The sequence below is a fragment of the Mustela lutreola genome, chromosome 2 (assembly GCF_030435805.1).
Source record: "Mustela lutreola isolate mMusLut2 chromosome 2, mMusLut2.pri, whole genome shotgun sequence".
NCBI lineage: Eukaryota > Metazoa > Chordata > Mammalia > Carnivora > Mustelidae > Mustela > Mustela lutreola.
Genome location: NC_081291.1, coordinates 102,363,981 through 102,388,048, shown reverse-complemented (window position 1 = coordinate 102,388,048; position 24,068 = coordinate 102,363,981). Strand labels below are relative to the sequence as shown.

The window sequence follows — 24,068 nt, the reverse complement described above, 5'->3', positions numbered from 1 at the left end:
ATGCACATATGAGAACATCATTTAAAATTATAGAATTTAAAAAGTTACAAACTGAAAAGGAAGTATTGCTTTCTTAACTCCAAATTTCCCAGTTATCTCCAGAAAGAACCTCCTTTGTTTGATTTTTTTATGTCTCATAACTAAGATAAACATTTAGAATCATATAAGCCCCTCTTTCTTACGTAATAGGTAAGGGGAAAGGGAAGAGGAGAGGGTTTGGGATGAGCCAGAGGCCTCTTGCCAGGGTGACCAGAGAATGAGGCTTCCATGGAGAAGTTAAGAGGGAGGAAGTATATTAGGAGGACAGAGGAGGTAATGTCAGACTATAAGGGTTGAGTAGTTCTGTTGAAGTAAAAGCAGAAAATGGAGACTTCTAAATCAATTTAAGAAAAATTTATTTAGAACTCACTGTATAAAACACGTTAGGAACCAACAAGATGCTTAGAGCCTAATGAAAGCAGAGGCAAGGCACAACACACAAATGGTAATATTAAAAGGCAAGCATGGCTAGCAGAGCTGTCTACAATCTTCTAGGTTCCTTTATGTAGAATAAGAAGAAATATTTCTGTGGGTTGGGCCTCCCAAAGTTCTTTCTGGATTTGGACTGAGATTGCTCCATCTGTTAGTGATGCTGCCCTAGAGCCAGGCTTACCCAACTCATTTCTACTGGGCAAACATAGTCCTCTTGTCCACCCAGTTTTCCCATCGTTGAGAATGACATAGACAGTCCTCAGACACAAATTTGCGAGCCCTACTGTGGGCCAGTTGATCCCTTCCTAGGACACCCGCCAACTATGTTGGCCTCTAGATGATTTGCATTTTGGTCCTCCTAATTCCACTCTAGCTCCTTCTCTCTCAGCCATGAGTTGGAAGAGTCCTAAACCTCCTTCCATTTATCCTGTATCAAGATGATAGCTCCTCCTCCCTGGCTCCGCCTATAGCCAGTTTGGAATATTATCCAAATTTCTCACCAAACACCAGGGATGGTGCTGTCTGTCTTAAGTCCTTTTGGACAGTCTGTTCACTTGTTGCTTGCTGGAGCTAGACAGATAGGACATTCATGTGCATCTCTGTTGGTTAAGAGCTTTCCTTTTCTTTCCTTTTTTATTTGTTTTTTCCTTTCTCTCTTTTGAGTATTGTGATCTATCAATTGGCTCTTGAACAGTTGCCCTGGGCCATCATCTCAGTCATTTCTTTCAAGAGGAGAAGTTGGGTTCACAGTGCATGATGCTTTCCTGCTTTAGCTCTCTGCTAACACTTACCAGTAGCTTGCTGGGCAGCTGGATCCTCCTCAGATTAGCAGCAGCCCAGATCGAAGTGGCTCCAGGATTCAGAGCAGGCTCTATCTCCATCGTTCCTAATTTTCCAAATTTTGAATTGGTCTGCTCATTGTTATCAGCCCACTAAAACACCGTTTTCCTACTGATCCTCACAGAGCGCTGGGTAGCCTTTTCCCAAGGCACAGTAATTAAAGTACACATGATTAAGGTACACACCTCTTTATGTTTCAAAATATTACTAGCAACACTGTAAAGCCATAACATACATAACTCCCACCCAGACTGAAGAGGTAGTCACTCACAAATATACAAGATGGAATGAAGTGCTGTTTTAGAATTAAGCATTTTTTAAAAGCCATTATTCTAGTAATTGAGAGTTCTACATAAAGCGCAATTTATAAAATTAAGAAAAGAAGGCTGAATCTGAAACAGGAGGTGTTAGTCTTAAACATTTGTCCTGAGCCAGGAGCCAGTCAGGTGAGGTTGGGCCACAAGTGTGCTCTGAAATGAAAAGAAGCAGTTAAAATCTGCTCCTGGCATAGGGAACAGAACTGGCATTATAGGGAGTCTCTCTCCCTTAGAGAGAGTCCTGGAGCCCCAGCTATTTTTAATGGTAATAATAATAGTAATGGACAAGAAAAAAGGCAAGCCAAAATTTGAAAGTGAAGGCATATAAACAACGGATGGTCAGACTTTAATTAAAAATGTGTAGTACTTTGGTCGCCTGAGGTTGTCTTCGAAATGTTAACACACTGGGCCTCATCAGATCTTTCAGGTACATGGTATTGTATTCTGGAAAAACAATAATAGAAAAGGAATTGGGTGAGATTTCATAATAGAGCCACTTCCTTTTTCTAGATTTCAGTGAGAGGGCAGAATACAGGAGCCATTGAAATAGCAACCAGGAGAAACAAACTGTTGGAGAGGTAGAGATGTGCTGTTCATGCTTCTTTCAATTAACTACCCTTTATTTATTAATTATTTTTCGTCTGGATCTGCCCCTGCCGTATGTTGATTACTTGCTGGCTTCTTCCTGCAGGTTCTTCTGGACCATATCTGAACTGAGTCTAGGAGGACAGGCAAGATCTCAGCACCTGCACTCACCATCCAGGATTCCTAGACTTAGCAGCGTGCATGTTCAGGTAGGCGCTGGGCACTCTGGGGCTGTTAACCCTGGGGTTGTGACTGTATCTTTGTGACCAAGCTCTTGACTTCGGTTTGCCTGACCCTATGGCTGTGTGGCCAGAGCCCTGATATTCTTGAGAGCCCTGCTCCTCAGGGAAGATGGAGGTGCAGGTAATCTGATTTCATCATGTTGTGAAAGGACTGATTGCCAGGAATTCTTATGTATTCCTTCATGTATACATTCATTCTTTTAACAAATATTTATTACAATAGCCAAGGTATGGAAACAGCCTAAGTGTCCATTGAGAGATGAATGGATAAAAAAATTGTGGCATATACATATAATGGAATATGATTCAGCCATAAAAATGAATGAGATTTCACCATTTGTGACATCACGGATGGACTTTGAAAACATTGCGATAAGGGAAATAAGTCAGACAGAGAGAGACAAACACAGTGTGATCTCTCTTATATGTGGAATCTAAAAATAAATAATAAAAACCCACTTCATAGACACGCAGAGGAGATTGGTGGTTGCCAGAAGTGGGGGGTGACAGGTGGGAGAATGGATGAATTTTTTTGTTTTTAGTCTGAATAAATTGAATTTAAAAACAACTAAAACTTGGGGTGCCTGGGTGGCTCAATGGGTTAAGCCTCTGCCTTCGGCTCAGGTCATGATCTCAGGGTTCTAGGATTGAGCCCTGCATCGGGCTCTCTGCTCAGCAGGGAGCCTGCTTCCCTTCCTCTCTCTCTGTCTGCCTCTCTGCCTACTTATGATCTCTTTCTGTGTGTGTCAAATAAATAAATAAAATATTTTTTAAAAACCCCAACAACTAAAACTTGAACTCTTAAAGAAAAGCACCTCATCACATTTTGTCTTCTAGAGCCCCTAGTAGTGGACAAAAGAGAATATAAAGAAAAGGATTACATATTTCCCCTGTGCCATATTTAGTATTGCTTATTTGGATTTGATTAGGTAAAGAATCTACAAAGTAAGTAAATAAATGAAAAATAAATAAAAATCAAACAACTTATACTATTGCTCAGCTGAAAGCAAATGTAAGAGAAGCTAAACCTTGATGAATAGCACTTGTTTCCATGAAACTCTTTTCAACATGTTATATATTTATCAAACCACTACAGTGCAAATTTTCTGAATAAGTCCTGTTATCTGTAAACCAGGAGATGCCATGAAATTAAACCTACAGAAAATTGTTAGTATTATAAAAAAGACTACTTTCTATGGATTAAAAAATATCTGCTGTTATAATTTCACAGTAGAAGAAAATTTATTAAGCTCCTACTATGTGCCAGGCACTGTTTCTAGGTGCTGGCAGCACAACCATAAGCTTAACTGATATGATCTCTACTCTCTATAAAGTTTGGTATAGTTCATAGAGTTTAATGGATAAACTCTTGTGTAACTGTAATTATGCAAAAATGTAAGTATTACCTCGTGTTATGGAGAAAAAGCAGAGGAATCCATATGACACAATGACAGGCTAACATATTCTAGTTTAAAAAAGGGTTGTTTTTTTTTTTGTTTTTTTTTTTTTAGATGTGCAGTTTGAACCAAGATCTGAAGAACAAGGTAAAGAAGTGGCCAAAGAACATTCTAAGCAGAGGACGCAGCAGATGCAAAGACACTGAAGCTAAAGGGAACACGTTATCACTCCTTACTTATTTACTTGTTCATTCCACACAGGTAGGATTCCCATGAGTCCAGGCACCAGGATAGGTACTGGGGTTACCATGGTGAATAATACACAGCTCATGCACACAACACAGACCCATTTGGTATTAAATTTTTAATTTTCCTTGACTCAGCTTGCCGTGCCACTTGAGCCTTGTGTATTGGACATCCTGACATCCATTTATAGCTAGAACATTTCCTTCCAGATCCTCACTTTCCTTTCCTTCTCCATTAGTTCATGTTTGCTGAGGTGTCAGCATGCCTCAGACTTAACTAATGGTCAAGTTAAAGATCCTCTGGAGATGGTACCTATTTCAGCAGTGTTGTAAGGTCAGGACTCACCTTTCCTTGGTCTGTTCGCTCTCTTTTCTCCCCATTTTGTTGGTTTCTGAAAGAGACCAAAACAACTTCAGAAAATGTACTGCCTATAGATAGTAAAAGAGGGGAAGTTTGAAGAGAATTCAAAATCCTAGGACTCACAGAGAAATCATTGTGTCCTTATATGTGAAACAGATGCTATCTGATGCAACTGAGGTTTTTTGCATCCAAAAAGCAAATGCCTTCCTTTATTCACTGTGGAAATGAGTTTTTCACTTACAGCTCTATTCTTTACTAAAATAAAAATACTGCTGGGAGGGGTAACACACTTAGTTTTAGCTATCATTTAGTGATTGGAAAAGTTTTCAGTCCTTTTCTGAAAGTAAGGAGGAAGAAAAGTAAATCTTGGAAATGCTGATGCCTAAATGGGTGAGTCAGCTGGCACTACCAGTATAACACGGGGTGGCATGGATGGGCCCAAGTGAGAAATCTCTAACTAGCTAGACTTGCCAAAGCCTGAGTTGCTATTGCTATGGGCTTACTACTGAAGCAGCTTGGGGTTTAAATTCTTTTGGTTGACTGTTGTGATGATGGTTTTGTCCAACTCAGAGCCTTGCAGCAAGGGTTGTTAACCTGGGTGTCCATGCTGGACTTTAGGGAAGGAAACAACATTCTTGATGGTTTTGAATACTTACTACCATTGGCAGTTTTCAGTTGTGTGCACATGTGTGTGCTTAAAAATAATCAGCTTTATTGAGGTATAATTAATACACAATAATTTCCTGTATAGATTTTGGTGAGTTTAGCAAATGTATACCCTCATGTAACTACCACCATCACCAAGATATAGAATATTTCTATAAGCCCCAAAAGTTCTCTCCTGCCCCCTTTCAGTCAGTATCTTTCCTGATCCCACCCCCTGATAACTACTGATCTGGTTAATGTCACAGTCGTTTTGCATTTTTTAGAATTTTATAATTCTAAATGATCACATATGTACGGTCGTGTTGTCTTTTTGTGCCTGGTCCTGGTGTCTTTCTCCTAGTATGCTGCTTTTTTTTTTTCACCATAGAGATACTTAAATGAAGTGTTTTAGAAAATTCTAAATATTATCTGATTTATACAAGTTTAAAACCTATTGGTAACACAAAACAAGAAATAACTATATTAAAAATTTAGACAAAATGCTCAGAAAACGCACCATTTCCTGTTATATTCTTCAGGGAAATGCAGTTATTAACTTTATGTTTGGTATTTGATATCACAATGTAATTCTTGACTCAATGTTTACCAAAAAAAATCACTTTGATTGGTTGTCCTCTTCTAAGCTAAATCCAAAGAGCTAGAATCCAAGATTGATAAAGAGCTTTACAAACTCAACACCCAAAAGACAAATAATCCAGTCAAGAAATGGGCAGAAGATATGAACAGACATTTCTCCAAAGAAGACATACAAATGACCAACAGACACGTGAAAAAGTACCCAATATCACTCATCATCAGGGAAATACAAATCAAAACCACAATGAGATAGCACCTCCCACAGGGCAGAATGGCTAAAATTAACAATATAGGAAACAACAGATGTTGACGAGGATGTAGAGAAAGGGGAACCCTCTTAACACCGTTGGTGGGAATGCAAGCTAGTACAGCCACTCTTGAAGACAGTATGGAGGTAGCATACTGCTTTTGAAATTCATTATCTTGTTGCATGTTACTAGTAGTCTCTCTAGGGCTCGGCAGAATTTCCTTATATGAATATACTACCGTTTGTTTATCCTTTCACCAACGGATGAAAATTTAGAATGCCAGGCTTTCAATATTATGAAGAAAGCTGCTATGAACATTGGTGTGTGTCTTTGTGAGGACATATATTTTTATTTCTCATGAGCAAATATCTGAGATTGCTGGGTTGTATAGCGGTGTGTGAGAGTTTCAATTGTGTCACATCCTCTCCAGCACTTGATATTTACCAGTCCTTTTAATTTTAGTCATGTTAGTGGGAGTGTAGTGGTCTGTCATTATAGCTTTAACTTGTATTTCCCTAATGACTAATGATGTTGTCACTGTGTGACTGTGCTTATTGGCCATTTGTATATTTTACTCTATGAAGTATGTGTTCGAGTCTTTTGCTCCCAGCCTTTTGTTAAATGGATTGTCTTGTTTACTGGGTAGTAATATATAATTACATCTTATGGATATAAGTCCTATTGAGATATATATTTTGCAAACATTTTCTCCTAGTTTGTGGCTGGCTTGACTTTTAATTTTCATAACAAAGTCAAAGGGCAGATGTTTTCAATTTAAATGAAGTTCAGTTTATCAATTTTTACTTTTTATGCTATGCTTTATGTTTATTGTGTCCTAAGATCTGCCCAACCTAAGATCACAAAGATTTTCTCCAAATTTTTTTTAAGTCTTTTAATTTTAGGTCTGACATCCACTTCAAGTTGTTTTTTGTGAGTTGAGGTTCATATTTTTCAAGTGCATATCTAATTGTCCCAAAACCATTGTTGAAAAGACTAGCCTTTTCTCCATGGAATTAATTACCTTGGCTCCTTTGTCCATATCAGCTCACCATGTGAGTTTCCTTTTGATTTTCCATCTAGTTCCCTTGGTTGGTATGTCTGTGCTTTCACCAATATCACACTGTCTCGGTTATGTAGCTATTTAATAAATCTTTTCTTTTTAAATTTTTATTTACTTTTTAAATTTCTTTTCAGTGTTCCAAAATTCATTGTTTATGCACCACACCCAGGGCTCCATGCAATCTGAGGGTTTTGGGGAGTGGGGGGGAGGTTGGTTGAGCCTGGTGGTGGGTATTTAATAAATCTTGAAGTCAGTGGTATAAGTTGTCTGTGTCTGTTCTTGTTTTTCAGAATTATTTGGCAATTTTATGTCTTTTGCATTTCCATATAACTTTTAGAATTAGCTTTTTAATTTACACTGAAGAGTCTGCCAGGGTTCTGATTGGTATCTCATTGAATCCATAGATCAGGTTGGGCTGAATTGATAACATTTTCTAAAGAGATTTCATTTATTTATTTGACAGAAAAAGAAAGAGAGCAGAAGCAGGGGGAAGGGGCGGAGGGAGAGGAAGAAGCAACTCTGGCAGAGCAGGGAGCCTAAGAGCCAGACTCAGGACTTGGGGCTTGATCCCAGGACCCTGAGATAATGACTTGAGCCGAAAGCAGATGTTTAACCAACTCAGACACCCAGGTGTCCCTGGACTGAACTGATATCTTAATATCTACTCCTCTGGGGGCCCTAGGTGGCTCAGTGGGTTAAAGCCTCTGCCTTTGCCTCAGGTCATGAACCCAGGGTCCTGGGATTGAGCTCTGCATGGGGCTCTCTGCTTGGTGGGGAGCCTGCTTCCCCTTCTTTCTCTGCCTGCCTCTCTGCCTACTTGTGATCTCTGTCTGTCAAATAAATAAATAAAATCTTTAAAGGAAAATTCTACTCCTCTGATCTGTGAACATGGCATACTTCTCCATATATTTAGGCCTACTTTAATTTCTGTCAACAGTAATGTCTTTTAGTTTTTAGTGTATAGGTATTTAACTTGTTTTTAAAAACTTACTCCCAAGGTTTTAATATTATTTGATTCTACTTTAAACGTTATTTAAACTTTTTTTTCAGTGTCTAAACTGTTTGTGGTGAGTATATAGAAATATAATTGATTTTGTTTTTGTATTTTTTTAATTTGCAACTATTTTTTTAGGAAGCAGGCTGAATATATTTTTGACTTCCCTAGCCATTTACTTCAGATATGCAAATTGTTTTTGCAAATGCATTGCTTTTATGTCTTGGGATCTGTATGTTTTTATTGCATTTTGATCCCATTCTTTCAAGGAAAGAATGGCAATTTTTTTCATGAAATATAACTGATTTTGATTTTGTGTATTGACCACAATTGTACCTGGAGACTTAGCTACATGCAGTTTGTTCTTTTTTTTAAACAAATTTATTTATTTATTTATTTATTTGACACAGAGAGAGAGAGAGCATAAGCAGCGAGAATGGCAGGCAAAGGGAGAGGGAGAAGCAGGCTCCTTACTGAGCAGGGAGCCTGATGTGGGACTTCATCCCAGGTCATGACCTGAGCTGAAGGCAAATTCTTAATAGACTGAGACACCCAGGCACCCACACAGTTAGTTCTAATAGTTTTTTTGGATGCCTTAGGCTTTACTACAAACATGGTCACGTTATCTGTGGGCAAAAAAAAAGTTTTACTTCTTCCCTTCCACTATGCATGCCTTTTAGTTTTTTTCCTGGACTCCTTCACTGCCTAGAACCTCCAGTACAATGTTGAAGAAATGTAGTGAGAATGGTATCCTTGTCTCATTCTTGATCTTATGGGGAAAGCAGTTATTCTTTTATCATTAAATATGGTGCTAACTGAAGGATTTTGGTATATTTCCTTTGTCTGTTGAAGAAATTCCTCTATAGTTCAACTTTTATGAGAGTTTTTCTTTCTTTTTTAAAATTATGAATAGGTATTAATTTTACCAAATGCTTTTTTTGTATCCACTGATGGGATTACATATTTTTGCTTTTTGGTTTACCAATATGGTGAATTTTATGGTTTGACTTTTGTGTATTGAACCTATTCCTGGAATAAACCCCACTTGATCATGATATGTCATACTTTCAATAGATTGCTAGCTTGTAGTTGGTAATTTTGTTAGGATTTTGCCATCTATTTTCACAAGATATATGTATAGCATTCTTTTCTTGTAATGTCTTTTTCCAGTTTTGGTATCAGGGCTCCCCCCTACTTTTAGGGCAGTCTGGAAACTGACTCCAGGCAGTAAGCTGGGGGCAATCAGAGGCTCATCTCATCTTTTTCCTTCTTTCAAGGACTACAGTTTTCTACAACTTATTGTCCAATGTCTGAAAACAGTTGTTTCATATTTTGCCTGATTTCTAGTTCTTTACAGTAAAAGGGACATTTCTGTAGCAGGTAATCCTTCATGAGAAGAAGATTTTGTCTTCTATGTAATTTTAAAAGAGCCTTAACCATTGCAAAACTCAGTCTTTTCCTTTACATCTTCTCATAACGTTCATGTATTGAGATGCCCTTGAGAGCCATAGTTAAGTACGATCTTTGTATCCTATAGCAGCTCTTCAGATATTTGAAGGGAACACTTTCTCCTCCCAAGACTTCTTTTCCCAATGCATTCTCAGTTACTTCAACTATTTCTTATTTAACTGAGCTTCTGGACACTTTATAAATCTGGTTAGGTTCTATTTTTTTTCAAACTTTCTCTTAAAAAAGGTTTACTTCACTGAAAAAATAAAATTAAATTAAAAATACTTATAACTGAGTATAGTATTTCAGATGTCTGTAGACCAATATATAATATTTAAATTGTCTTTTCATACTATGACAAAATCATCACCATTTCAAAAAAAAAAAAAAAAGCTTCTATTTTAAAATGAAGGCAGACAATAAAAAGGTAGATTCTAGGGGCACCTGGGTGGCTCAGTGGGTTAAAGCCTCTACCTTCGGCTCAGGTCATGATCCCAGGGTTCTGGGATCAAGCCCCGCATCGGGCTCTCTGCTCTGCAGAGAGCCTGCTTCCTCCTCTCTCTCTCTGCCTGCCTCTCTGCCTACTTGTGATCTCTGTCAAATAAATAAATAAATAAATAAATAAATAAATAAATAAATAAAATCTTTAAAAAAAAAAGGTACATTCTAAACTTGTGGATTTGATTACAAATTTAACATTTTGAAGGCCAGATATGATGATATAATCGTCTTCCAGTTTTTAAGTCCTGTTAAAGTCTCTGTCTAAATAGTGGTTAAAATTACTTATTTCAGAAAAAAACACTTGCGTGGTTAAAATTACTTATTTCAGAAAAAAACACTTGCCCTTTAAGAAACCATTCCTGAAAGAGCTGAGACTCTTCCAGGTTTGGTGGAGGGCAGCAAACTGTAAAAACTGTTTGTTGCTAGGGCTCTATTACATACAGATTTCAGTCACACAAGACCCAAATGAGGAAGTAAAATCTCAGGAGGATCTATTTTAGTCTCTCTCCCTGATGGGTAAGCTGATAGGGTAACTTCTGATTGGGAAAAGACTGTAATTCAAGGTTATAATTTCTCATGCCTAATTTGCCCTATTTGACAAATCAAAAAAGAGAAGAGAGATTAGAAACCAGCTAGAATAACTGTGGCATTTCCCTTTTATTCATTTAACAGCCTGACCAGAGTAAATGTGGATGGTTAGGGCATTGAAAAACTGTAATTACTGAACAAACACTGGAAAGGACTTTTGATGTCAAGTTAGTTTGAGGGCTCTCTCCTCTGAGAACCAGATTAATATTGGGCTGGGGGAAAGCTCCATTTTTAGAGAAATTCCTACTGGTTATCAGTAAGCTTGTGTCTCTGTGGATGGATCATGACTGCTTCCATGTCTGTTTTAAAGCAGAATTTAGTTCCTTGTGGTTGTATGATTGAGATTCACGTTTCCTGGCTGGCTCTCAGGGGAGGGCCAGTCGCAGATTCTAGAGGACACCCACATTCCTTGTCCCATTGCCCCTTCCTCCATCTTTGAAGCCAGCAGTTGTGGGTTAAGTCTGCCTCAAGATTTGGATCTCTCCTCCTTCCATGTCTTCTCTCTAACCCAGCCTGAGGAAGGTTCTCTGACTCCTGTGATTAGATGGGACTCACCTGGGTGATCCAGGATAATCTCATCATCTTAAAATCAGTTCCCTAAGCACATATGCAAAGTCCCTCTCACCATGTGAGATAACAGATACTAGGGTCTGTGAACAGGAGGTGGATATCTTGGTGTGCACATTATGCAGTACCTCATAGAGAAAATGCCAGAGGTTTCCACAAAGCAAGTGCTGACGTTGCTGAATTACAGAATTCATATTTACAAACATATCTACATGGCAGTCTCACTTGGTACATCTTCCTCCTCCAGGGATATCCAGATTCTTCTCTTTGACCAAACTCACTAGCATAAGAGACTCTCTGACCAAACTTTCCTAGCAATAATCTTTATCACATTCTTGGGGGGAGGAGGTCTTATGCTATACTGTCTTGCTAGAGTCTGCCTTTTACCACTCCCAACTCAGTTTGACCATTTCCTATGCATACACACAGCTTCTTGGGCCCCTTTTCAGCTTCTTTCCTGGGTACACACACATCTTCTGTAACTCTCTCTCCTGAATTTTTCTGATTGCCTCTGTGGGCCTCTCTCTCCATCCCTTATTCTGTTTCATTTGTAAGCTAATCATTCCAATGTGAAAGCAGATTAGGGAACAGCTTATTTCCAAGCTGAAGGTGCTTCTGTGCAGTTAGCTAATTCTAAATGGCAATGAGACTGAAAGAAACAGCTCGAAATTCTCACCTTAAAAAGTCAAAGCTTCAGTAAACATAATCTGTACATCTGGCCCTGTGCTCTGAATTTTACACTTTTGTATCATAGAAATTTATTATTATATCAGCACACCCCATATTTTGGCAGTTAGAATATGACTCTACCAGAAGCTTTGTATTCATTTCTTGAAACTGGATAATCTCACCCCAGTTTCTTGTTTTTAAAATATAGCAGGATGAAATGAATGACTGCTAATGCCGTCCATCTATTTTCTAGTGGATCTTAAAATCAGTACACTGATCAGAAGCATTACTCATCTGGTGCTTTTTACCAAAGTGAGTAAGATGACCACCTTAATTATTAGCACCAACCAAACTTCTACTACAGGAGTTACCTTACCTTGCGACTTTGCCCAGACCAGCCCAAACCACAAAGAGGCATAAAATTATTATAAAGTCAGGGACCCTCTTGTCCCCCATTGAGCACAGTACCACTTTTATGAGAGTCAGTGAGGAGGCTGCTCAGGGCAATGCTATTTACAATAGCAAAACTATGGGAACAACCCAAGTGTCCTACAATGTGGAGTTGGTTAAATAAACTGAGGTGTATCCACAAAATGGAATATCTCACAGCCATTTAAAATGATGCTATAGAATGATAATTGATGGCACTGACAATTTTCTTACTATGCTTAGTACAAATAACTTAGAAAACAGTATATGTGATAGTATCTAAACTGTGAAAAATAGTCCTTATAATATAACTCCACTTATGGAAAATAACATAGATTCCAGAAAAACCTGGAAGATATACATCAAAATGTTGTCTGTATAACCATTTCTTTCTTACTAGTGAAACTATAGATTTTTTTTTCAGCATATTTGGTAATGGGTATGTAATATTTGGTAATCAATAAAAGTTAATTATTATTTTTAAAATGTCAGTGGGGAACAATTCATCCCACTCTTTTTTTCTCAGAAACCCAGATTTTAGAAATGAGAAAGGAAGTCTTTGTTCATCTAATCCTCCCCCTCCCCTGCCTCCCCAAGCTTCCCTGCTTGAACACTGCCAGGTCCATAGCCATTGACATTTAGAAATGTTTTCACGATTTTACTTCATTGAATTTAGTAACTTCATGAAATGAGGTAGCTAAAGCAAGGAATAATCAGTTTTGTCTGGAAACCAAAAGTACATTTGTAGACCTTAGCTTAGAAATACTACCTTTCCCAGAAATCCAGAACAATGTTGAGTCCCATCTATACGGGCTCCAAACCCTGAGGGAAAACCTTTTCCTCCAACCACTTGCTGACTTTTTGCTAATCTGAGCTCAGCCAATGAGCTCTAGAAGGCAGCTGACCGGAGGTAGGTACAAAATGGCAGTCTGCAGAGGGGACAAGCACTGACTCACCACATTCGTGAGAGGGGCCAGGCTGCTTCTTCTTCCTTTTCCTTAGTGTTAGAAAGAACACCAACACCATCCCACACAAAAAGACCATTACAAGTAGAGCTGCAATCCAGAGGATGGGGTCTCGGGCAGGGGGGGGTTTCGTATGTGCATCTAGAAATGACCACAAGTTTTTAATCAGCCAGGAAGATTGATTATAAAAGGTTTATAATTACTGTCATCTTCATTTATAAGTCAGCATGTCCCCAGGGCTCTGCTGCCAGAGGAGCTTGAAATCCAAGATATGAGACCATAGAAGCCCCAGGCTTAGGGCCTTAGCAGCTTAGGACCAGTGCTTCTGGCCAAATGCCTGGACTAAGCTGTCTTCCCTTCCCAGAGGGTGGGATGACAATGACTGTGATCTAGAAGAAGAAAGCCAACCTGGCCCTTGGTTCTGCATGTGGGTGTGGTACCCAGGCTGAAGCTTTGAATGTACAGTCATCTGTGCAACACCCTGCTTCCTCAGCCCAGGTATAGCCAGGCCCGGGGTCCTGAAGTTTCCCTTGTAATAATTTCTCTATCCACTATCATCTCTAGATCAGGCTCCAGATACACCCCCTTTGAACAAATATAACTGCTGCCTACCTCCAGTTTTGCTTGTTTGTTTTTTCCACTGAGGTCACAGTGGAAGAAACAGGGCTTTCAGAATGTATCACCTAGTAGAAAACCTTTGGTATCTCTTCATGACCTGAGGAATCAGGGTTAGAATCAGTTCCTGAGAGGTCAGGACTTTCTTCCTTGCACGGGGACTTCTAAGTTTCCAGGAAGTTGAAAAACAGACTTTGGGGGGGAAAGCTTAGAGCTGAGTGGTCTGTTTTAAAGACATTTGTGGGACTCATTCTGATGGTTAATCTCAAATTATAGGAAAATAATACCAGTTGACCTATTAGTTTAGCTGCAGTTGTGGTTCCTGGGATATTAGGAAAGGAGTTGCTGCATTGCAGGTCATATTCAACCCTTTTTGAGTCTGTCCAAGTTTTATCCCACTTGAGCCTGTTGGACATTCCCAGCAAATGCAGGTTGTATTTGATAACATGGAGATTGCTACCTTTTGACACCCAAAAAGTAACTTTGCTTCAGGGTCTATACTATCTCTGGTCAAGCCATAGAACAGGGATACAGAGAGGCAAGCCCTGGCTTCCTGAGGCAGCTGGAGCTGAAATATTTCTGAAGTTGGTGGGAGCTGGGAAGGTTTGGGCAGTATTTGAGAAACAACAGAAAGGTGAGTCATGATGAAGCTGCAGGGATTCATTTGTAGGAGCCAGGGCAGAGGACACCATGGCAGAAGGTCCCAGGGCATGTCATCTGTGGTGCTGTTGCTGGCTCCAAAAAGGATCTGAGCCTCAAGCATAGCTTGAGAGAGAGGCTTCTTCTTCTTTTCTTTTCTTTTCTTTTCTTTTCTTTCTTTCTCTCTCTCTTTCTTTTCTTTTTTTTTTTTTCTTTTCTTTTTTTGGGCAGGGGACGGGGGAGAGGCTTCTATTAAGCCAAGGGAGGCCACAGTAGAAGAAATCAGGCTTCTGTGTAGCCTATTTACTGGGCTCTCAGAGGCAGAGATGTCTTAGCAGAAGGAAATCAGTACCAAGAATAGAGATTGGCTCACTGGTCAAGCTTACTGAGAGGCACTGGCTCCAGGGGCTGTCCACAAGAATGTGTCTATAGACCAAGTTATGTTTGAACAATGAGAGAGTAGGAGAAAGAAAGCTGCAAGGATGAAGCAAGGAGTGAGCTGGATGCCTTAGGAGAGGGAAAACCAAAGGACCAGAATCAGAGAAGGAGCTAAGGTAAGCAGAAGTCACATGTATAGGAAGAGAGGGGTCGGGATCAATAGAAACAGTGATAGAGGCAGTGCGGGTGCAGAGTGCCTTTATTTCAGCAGAGAAACTTGCAGTTACTTCTCCTCAAATGCGGGTTCTCAAACATGGATGTTCTCCCAGGGTAAAGCCAGGACTTTAAAATGTTAGGCTTCTACAATGTCCACAATAGCCAAACTATGGAAAGAACCTAGATGTCCATCAACAGATGAATGGATAAGGAAGATGTGGTATATATATATACAATGGAATACTATGCAGTCATTAAAAGAAATGAAATCTTGCCATTTGCGAGGACATGGGTTGAACTAGAGGGCTTTATGCTTAGCGAAATAAGTCAATCGGAGAAAGACAACTATCATATGATCTCCCTGATGTAAGAAAGTGGAGATGCAATGTGGGGGGTTTGGAGGGTAGGAAAAGAATAAATGAAACAAGATGGGATTGGAGGGAGACAAACCATAAGAGACTCTTAATCTCACAAAACAAACTGAGGGTTGGCGGGGGGGACGGGGTTTGGGGGAGGGCGGTGGGGCTATGGACATTGGGGAGGGTATGTGCTATGCTGAGTGCTGTGAAGTGTATAAACCTGGCGATTCACAGACCTGTACCCCTGGGGCTAATAATACATTATATGTTTATTAAAAAATTAAAAAATTATTTTAAAAAATGTTAGGCTTCTATTAGTGGACGCTGTTTAGTTTCAACCCCTTCCTCCAGCTGGACTGGACCCTGTACTATACTATCAACATGCTACAAGAATTTCTGCTTCTTAGTCTTTCCTTGATACATACACCCACCACCACCACCTGTACCCAAATCAAATACTGTTCATCGATTTTAGTCCTCCCACCTTCTAAGCCAGGATGCTGTCTGAGAATTCTTCTTTCTGTTCAGGAAACCACAAGTCTGATACCTGTCATCTCTTCACCATACTTTTATGTATTTTTTTAAACTTTTTTAGACGATTTTATTTATTTGAAAGAGAGTGAGTGAGCGGAAGAGAGAGAGCACGAGTGGGGGTAGGAGCAGAAAGAGAGGGAGAAGCAGATTCTCTGGCTGGGCGGGGAGCTGGACATGGGGCTTGATCCCAGGATCCCGAGATCATGACCTGAGCTGAAAGCAGACACTTCATTCAGTGAGCCACCCAGGGGGCCCTTCATGCTTTTAAAGCCCAGTTATCTTTTATAATGTTTTAAGGTCCCATTTCCTTTAGGAAGGCTTCTCTGGCCCTCAAGGAACCTACCTTTCTCCAGAGGTCTATAAAACTGATTATCAGTCACTCTTGTTTTTAAATTTAGTTGTATATTTCCGTGGGATATGCTTTAGATCCTAATTCAATCTTTTAAAAATCCAGTTTTTCATGTGTGCACATTCTGTTGGAAGGTACTTGAGGGCAGAGAGCATGTCTTATACATTTTAGGATTCATGTCTACAGCCAACAACATCTAGAGTGACTCTGTACTCAAAGCATGTACCATATATATGAATGGATGGCTGGAAGGATGGGTGATGATGACGGTGCGTGTGTGTGTGTGTGTGTGTGTGTGTATGGAAGAATTCTAGCTGGAGGAATCTTGCATTTTCTGACTTAAACTTTAGAATCTTCTATCCAAAGGTAGCCCAAAAGACTGGGTCAGTTTCGGGGCTAAGAACAGATTTCCTTAAGTGCAGCCTCTGTTCATAGTCTCGGGGACCCTACAGCAACACTCAGATGAAGAGAGGAGCCCTCCAATTTGTTCCTTCCTAATAGTACCACAAAATGGCCCTGTTGGAGGCTTCCTGGCAAGCAGGACACGTTGAATGATCTGCATCAACCATTTGGGTATAATACCTGATGAAAGAAATAAAATTTGGGAAGCAGCTTTACCTATATTGTAAGGTAGGGAGTGAAGCTCCATTGTCTCAAGTTTCAGGACACAGGTGATGCTCACATTGCTTGCTTCAGGGACTGAAAAAGACAAGCTGATAGAAACGTTGTAGAGCTCTGTGACATTGCTTTGAGATTTTTTCATGGCAGTATCATACTTAGTAGTCGAATTCTCAGTTTTTAGCCTAAAATACATTTCCTTAGGTGCTGGGTAACCTTCTACAGATGAGCAGGTCAAATTAATGATGCCAGAATTTTCGGTTCTATTAGAAGTTACCATTATTTCAGGTTGACTGAAGTTAGCTGAAAGCAGAATAAAGATACAAAAAAAGAAATCAGTCTAAATTTAGATGTGTCAGAAGACAACTGCAAATAACTGGCTCTGATCTGGGAACTTCCTGGGGGCACACTTGGGAGCTTCTGGGTATCTAAAGTGTGGGCCTCAGTTCATGGCGAGAGCCACATACAGACCCCACATTTATTTTTCAGGAATGGAGTTTTGGGCCATGCTTACTTCCTGCTTACCCCAATCAGGGTGGGTAGTGCTTTCTGAGTGACAGGAGGGCTGAAATTGAGTCACCAAAGATTCACAGTGAAGTTATTGTTCTGAGGAGTGGAGTTTTGGGACAGAGAAGTAGTCTGACATTAGAACCCAGCTGTCTCATGGGGTACATTGCAGCTTGCCAGACTAAGGAAGCAGAAAGGGACGGACACTAACAGAGTTCATGGTGTTGGCATACTCTGGGTCGTATCTTCTAGAAACCCAAACAGGATAGTGATAAGTGAGTGGATGGGGATTTTGGATTTAGAAATTCAGAATATTGGTTTTGGGCATGACTGTCAAGCTTTCTTCATCATGCACTATAAGATGAAGGCCAAACCCAGCCATTTTTAGGGAAAATATATGACCTTGATAAACATAGAGTTTTTCTTGCCTTAGTTTGCCATTCAGATTTGATGGCTGTTGGAGATCACTGGCACCTAGCCCCTTCTGCTAGCAAAATCCTTGCAACTCTTCAAGAGTAGTTTTCAGGTTCTACATACTAATTTCTAATTTACTTTATTTCTCTAAAACCAATGATTTGCATGTCACTTTTCTAAGTTTTGCTGTATCAACACACTAATTAAGTACTCTGCTTGTACTTTATGCGGTTTATAGAAAGTGTTACCTCCTTTGGCCTCCTTAACAATATCTGTGAAATCACAGGTTGGATAAGTTAGCTATTGTTTTTCCTAATACATTTAAATAAATATAAAATTGTTAAAATAAAAAAAAGATCATGTCCACCTAAAACATACCATGTTCCTCAATAGTATCTGGCCATACCTTGAACACACTTATTTATCACTTGGTTAAATGTTCCAAAAGTCCTGCAGCCTCGTTTGAATCATACAAGGCTTAAAGGGAGGACTCCTCATTCTATTTCTACTTTTGCCTTTTCTTTATTCTATGGCTTCATAATCATTGCTGATCTGCCTTTTCCAGTTTCATCAAAAGTTAATATGAATCTAGTAATTGCACACCTGGGTATCTACCTTAGAGAAATGAAGACTTGGGTTCACACTTGTATATGTTTACAGCAGCTATTTATAATAACCCCAAACTGAAAAAAAAAAAATCCCAATGTCTTTCTATGGGTTGAGTCAATAAAATAGAATGCTCCTCAGTGATAACAAGGAACAGGTTTTTGATACATGCAACAACTTAGATAAATCTCAAAGGCATTATGTGGAATAAAAGAAGCCAATCTTAAAAGGTGGCTCCATTTATATGATGTTCTCAAAAAAGATAAGACTCTAGGATGCAAAACAGGGTTTGTGGGTATGAAGAGGGCATGATTACAAAACAATAGCATGAAGAAATTTTTTGGGGGGTCATGGAAATGTTTTGTATCCTATTTATTGTAGTGGCTACATGAATCTATACATATGTTAACAGAACTGTGCATTAAAATAAAAAACAATTTTACTGCATTTTAATTAAGTCTGTAGTGATATTTAGGCTTTTCAAGGCCGGAAAAAAAGAGGAGCTGAATTATCAGTTTGGGGATTATGTGTGCTGGGTTATTTCCCTTCTGTCTCCCGGGCTTTTGTTGGGCAACAAACAACTCGTAAGTAACCTCCAGGAGGTTGAAGGAAAAATCCAAATCAATCAGCTGTCATCTTTGCTAGGAGCTCTAGGCAAAGACTTAGTGGGTAAGAAATCTTGGACCAAAGGGAAAAGATGAATGTAGAAGAGATCTGAAGCCTGTATAGTTATATAAATTTAGTAATAGCCAAATTACCCATGGTTTTCCCTTAGACACATTAGCTTGGTTCAGTTAGCTCTAGTTTGTACCCAAAGCAAATTCTTACTGATCCTTCAGAAGCAAACTATAAAAAGTACAAAAGATTTTCAGTTCCCTATCACCAAACCCTGCATTCCCTTCAAATGGATTTCCCAGAAATGACTGTTTCCTGCCTTCTCTCTACAGGTACCGCCCACAAATCCTCCTCCGCCTCCCGCAACATTTCTCTGCTCATTGCAGTCCCATCGGAGAAGGCCAGGGATCTGAATGTGCCATTGACTACATACCAAGCACTGATAGGTCAGAGCTCATGTGATACAAGGGAACCAGTCCTTTGGACCCTTTATGATGAATGAAACATTGGTATGAGCCCTTGTCCTTGATCTGAATGTTGTGGAGTTTCAGGGTCCAATTGTCCTTGTCAAACGTTGTGCGGCCTTTATACTTGGGATGAACATTTTGAGGGTTCTCTTTGCCTTTGAATAGCTCATACAGAACCAGCTTATTCTGGTCCTGCCAAAATACTACCAACTCATCCACGCTTATGTTTTCAGAGTTTATAAAGAGGCATGGCAGTTCTCCAGTCTTGTTGAAATATGCTTGACTCTTCACAGAAGCAGCACCTAAAAAGGGAATGGTAGAGATTAGGGAAGGAGAAACAAGAAGGAAGAAAAACAACCCCGTTTCTCTTTATACAATACCCCATGTTATCTTACCAGTAATGATACTGAAGAACTAGGTATTAAACTCTGGAAAGTGCATATACATACTGGCATCTGGAGAATGGGACTTTTGTCCTCACTCTGCTGCTAACTAAATGTGGGCCTTGTGCAAACTGCAACTACCATGAGGCTCAGTTTCCTTAATCAGTTTAATGAAGGGGTGGTCTAAGGGTTCCAAGAATCTTTCTAGTACTATGGTTCTGTGAATTTAAATCCCATTCCAGGGAAAAACAGCAGAGTTAGACAAGGTATCCACCCATCTGTTAACCTTCCTTTAACCTGAATACCGATTCTCTTCACTGTAGCTGTTTTAAGCTCCGTTACTTCTATGCCATTACCAAAAGCTCTTCCTTCCCCTCCCCACTCCCTTATTCCTTGGCCTGTTATACTGAAAAGATTTCTGATAAAGGTAACAAATTTAATATCTGTCCCCCTCGTTATGCCTTACTAGTTGGGTATCACATTGAGTAATATATTTGAAATTCACATAGTTCCTGTTAGAGAGTTTTCCTCATGAATGCTGCTTCCATGGCCAGCTTGCCCAAGGATGTAAAACAGTTTGGAAATGACACAGTCAACCAAAGCCTCTATTTTCAGTGACCTCTCTAAGCTCTTTCAGGGATCAGAAGGAGAACTGGGCCTTCTGATGGTTGTTTTGGGATTGTGGTGGTCAAAGACCATTTAGCGTACATGAATGAAATGCTGGAAATGATTCATAGATGAGAAGGTGAGGATGTGCTTTTGGAGTATTGGGGAAACCCCAGGTACGAGACATTTGCTCTTCCCAGTATGCATTGCCAATGGAAATTTTTACAGCCCCTGGAGGACATGCTGGGAGAGTTCAGAGAAAGGCTTTCACTCCCAAGGACGTATTGAAGTTTGTGGAAGGGATGTGTGCCACCTAACTCCTTAAATGTGATTGATTCTAAGGTTTGTAGGACCTGTTCTGGGTCACAGAAATACTTGAGAGTTGGCCAAGAAATTAAATAGTGGTGGGTGAGAAGAGCAGGGTTAGTGGGAAATGCTATTTCTTAGTTAATATATAGTTAAATGTTGCCCTGGGGAAAATGTTAGGGTGGGTTTTGAATAAAGCTTCATCATTGCAGAATTCAGTGAAGAGTCTTGACATTAAGGGCGAAAGGGGAGTTAGGTTGTTGAGAGAGATGAGAGGAGTTTCCTTTGAGGTGTTCTTTGAGGGCGGTAGGAGAAATTAAATTGATCTGATCAATGGTTTTCTCTTCTAAGAGGGAGTAGGACAAAGAACAGTGACACGCACCAGGCAAAATTGAACTGTCCACAGGGTGGCCCAGTGAGAACACATAATCAAGAAGGTTGGTGGTGGTTTGAATTCTAAGGGAAGAGGACTCAGGCCACTGTGAGTCTGCACAAGTTCAAATCATTGCCTATTGCATTTTGCTTGCTAGAAGACTATAAAGCACTTGGCAAGTGTAAAATGCAGCCTATGTATAGGATGTGTTCCGATATGGGAGGACAGTGGGAAAATTTACTGAGTACCTGGAACTGTGAAAAGGGAACAGAGGGAAGGTTTACTGTATTCAGCAATTGCCTTGCAAAGCAATCCTGGGGCTCCTGCTACTTCTTTGCTAAACTCTGAATGATAATGGAAGAGTGCCACCTGCTGTAAAAGCTTCTAAGCGGCTTCATCTCTGGAGAAACTCATTCTGGTTTTAGAGCAGATGAGCTAAGGGAGAAACCAAACTCAGAGCTGAAAATTCTCCCAGTTCACAGGTCAATGTTATATTATTCCTTACTGGTCAGCTGTACCTTCTGGGACTGGAAATGACTTCACTTTTGGCTTCTTCTCTCTTCTTGATTTATGACTATTTCTCTGCAGAACCTCACAGTATCTTTCCTTCCCACCAACTTTTTCCAGTAACAGACCAGTCCCAAATCTCTGACTTAGGTTCCTCCGCCCAAAGATTATAAGGGCTTTTCCTTACACCCATCTGACTGCCCCACTCCTCACCTACCAATCAAAAGTGTGGTTTGTGTTCTAAAGGCATGGGCATCACCAGGGAGCTGGGCAGAAATGTGGAATTTCTGTCCCCCCTTCCCCAGAAACACCTGCTGTTCAGAATCAGCATTTTAACAGTAGCTCAGTTTGAGAAGCTGCAAGAGAGTATCTCTACCTCTGTTTCCAGAGTAGAATAGAGAAAGTAATGATAGGAAAAATTTGTTCCTATCTGTCTTTTCTCCTTCTCTCCTCCCTCTGGGGTGGAAATATCACTGAGGTCCATTTTGAGTGGAACTGGAAGTATTTCACAATTTATACTCTTTAGTTCCTCACCAACCACTGCCTTCCATGACATCACTCAGAGCTATACACGGTGCACATCATGCTGATTCCTGATGATGTAGGCAAGATTTATCTCAAGGAGGCTTTAGTCCTCCCCTGCAATGGTACCACATCTTAGGTCACCCAGCTCCTGGAATCCCTGGGACTCCATTGGTGGGTACCTATTGAGATTCTCTCCCTTGCCCAGGACTTGGGTAATAGAGAAGGTCTGGGTCTAATTATAACTGATTGGTTGCTATGATGATTTCAGGAGCCAGGCACACAAGATCCATCTAGACAACTCCCTAAGCAGATAGAGAAGTTGGTTCCTAAACAATATACTGTTTGAATGTTACTCAAAAACTGCAGTCTTCTAATCTTGTGAGATCTCTGACTACCCCTGGGACTTAAGTCTTCCCTGGCCATTACCCCAAATGCACATCTCATAAATTCAAGAACCATCTTTTCCTCAAGTTACTACAGTCATCTGTACTCATAAATTGTTCCTCTTTTACTAAACTTTCTTCAAAGCTTTACTAGGTCTTCTGGAAATCTTGTTCCATTATAATGAACTCCTCTGTATCTTCAACTCTCCAGCAAATATGTCCCATAAGGTTATGCTTTTGTTGAAATCTGGCCCTACCTAAAGGACAACACTTGTCCTTCGACACTGCCTGTTTTACCACATTTCACAGAGAGCTTGAGTAACAACATCCTTCCCATTTTGAGGTGCCCACCTCTCTCACTGCTGGTCGCTACTAATCATTTGTCATTACTTCTCTGTTCACTGAGGATTTTGGCAGTCGACATAAGGTTCTTCTTTCCAACTATTACTGTCAGTTTGAGCTATTTCGGCATGGATAAATTCCCCAACAACCTTGCTTCAAAGTTCTTTGGTCTTTACCATTTCAAAGATCTTCATACGCAGGCTATTTCAGCAGCTCCTGTCCCATGACATGAATCTATACATATGTTAACACCAAGAACCTTTTCACCAAGAACAGCTCTAATCCTAAAATCTTAAACCTCAATGTACCCTATCTCTGTCCACAAGATGTCTCCCTCCAAGATTTGCCCTTTATTACCCCACCAACATTTGTTCTTTGACTTCATCAAGACTTCAGCTCTAGTCAGTTTAGCCCCTGCAGTGCAGTGCTTTTCAAAAGGCTTCTCTGCAATATTGGAAATGTTCTATATTTGTGCTGACCAACGTGAGAGTCACCAGACACTGTAGCCTTTGAGCACTTGATATGTAGCCAGTGTGACTGAGAAGGTGGAGTTTTAATCTTTTAAATTTTTAATTAATTTAAATTTAAATGGCCCCATGGAACTAGTGGGATTCATATTAGACAGCACAGCAAACCTTTCCAATCATTCTGTTGCCAAAAAACTTGCCCCTTTGTGCAGAATTCATCCTAAAAACACTTCACTTTTGATGTACATGCTAGTTCTTATAACTAAATGTTTGAGGAATACTGGAGGAACTTACTCAATTGTTCAGACTGATGATATCACAAACCTGTTCCCATCCCATTTAATTTGTTCTGTGGGCTGCTTACCCTGCTCACTGCCCTCTCCCTTCCTCATCGTAGTTACTTCAGCAATTCCCTTTGCTAATGCTTTTAGTTTCTTTTTCTCTTATAGTCAAACTCCCTGAACGAGTAAGTAGCAATCGCTGCCTCCACCCCCAGCCTCTGTACCCAACCTCGGTGCCAAAACTTCCCTCACAAAGGTTGTCAGTGACTTCCCACCAGTGCCAAATTCAGAGCTCTTTTCAGACCTCCTGTTATTTGACCACTCTGCTGAATGTCACAGTGTTGGTCTTACCTACTTCCTGAAACTCTCTTCATTCCCATTCTCTGACCTCTTGGTCAGTTTTCTCTG

General features: G+C 40.0%; 1 protein-coding gene across 6 annotated transcripts in view; it reads right to left on the bottom strand.

The window, feature by feature from the left end:
• Positions 1 to 378: 378 nt before the first annotated feature.
• Positions 379 to 24,068, bottom strand: part of CD86 (CD86 molecule) — a 66,366-nt gene continuing 42,676 nt past the window's right edge. For 5 of the 6 annotated variants that reach the window (XM_059162814.1, XM_059162816.1, XM_059162815.1 and 2 more), the window contains 5 exons: positions 19,454 to 19,789; positions 16,879 to 17,181; positions 13,162 to 13,311; positions 4,444 to 4,489; positions 379 to 2,072 (listed from right to left, as the gene is read on the bottom strand). In XM_059162814.1, coding sequence (XP_059018797.1) covers positions 1,979 to 2,072; positions 4,444 to 4,489; positions 13,162 to 13,311; positions 16,879 to 17,181; positions 19,454 to 19,789 — 929 coding nt within the window. In that variant the 3' untranslated portion in view covers positions 379 to 1,978. The remainder of the gene's footprint in view (positions 2,073 to 4,443; positions 4,490 to 13,161; positions 13,312 to 16,878; positions 17,182 to 19,453; positions 19,790 to 24,068) is intronic. The other variant, XM_059162818.1, reaches the window with a different exon arrangement.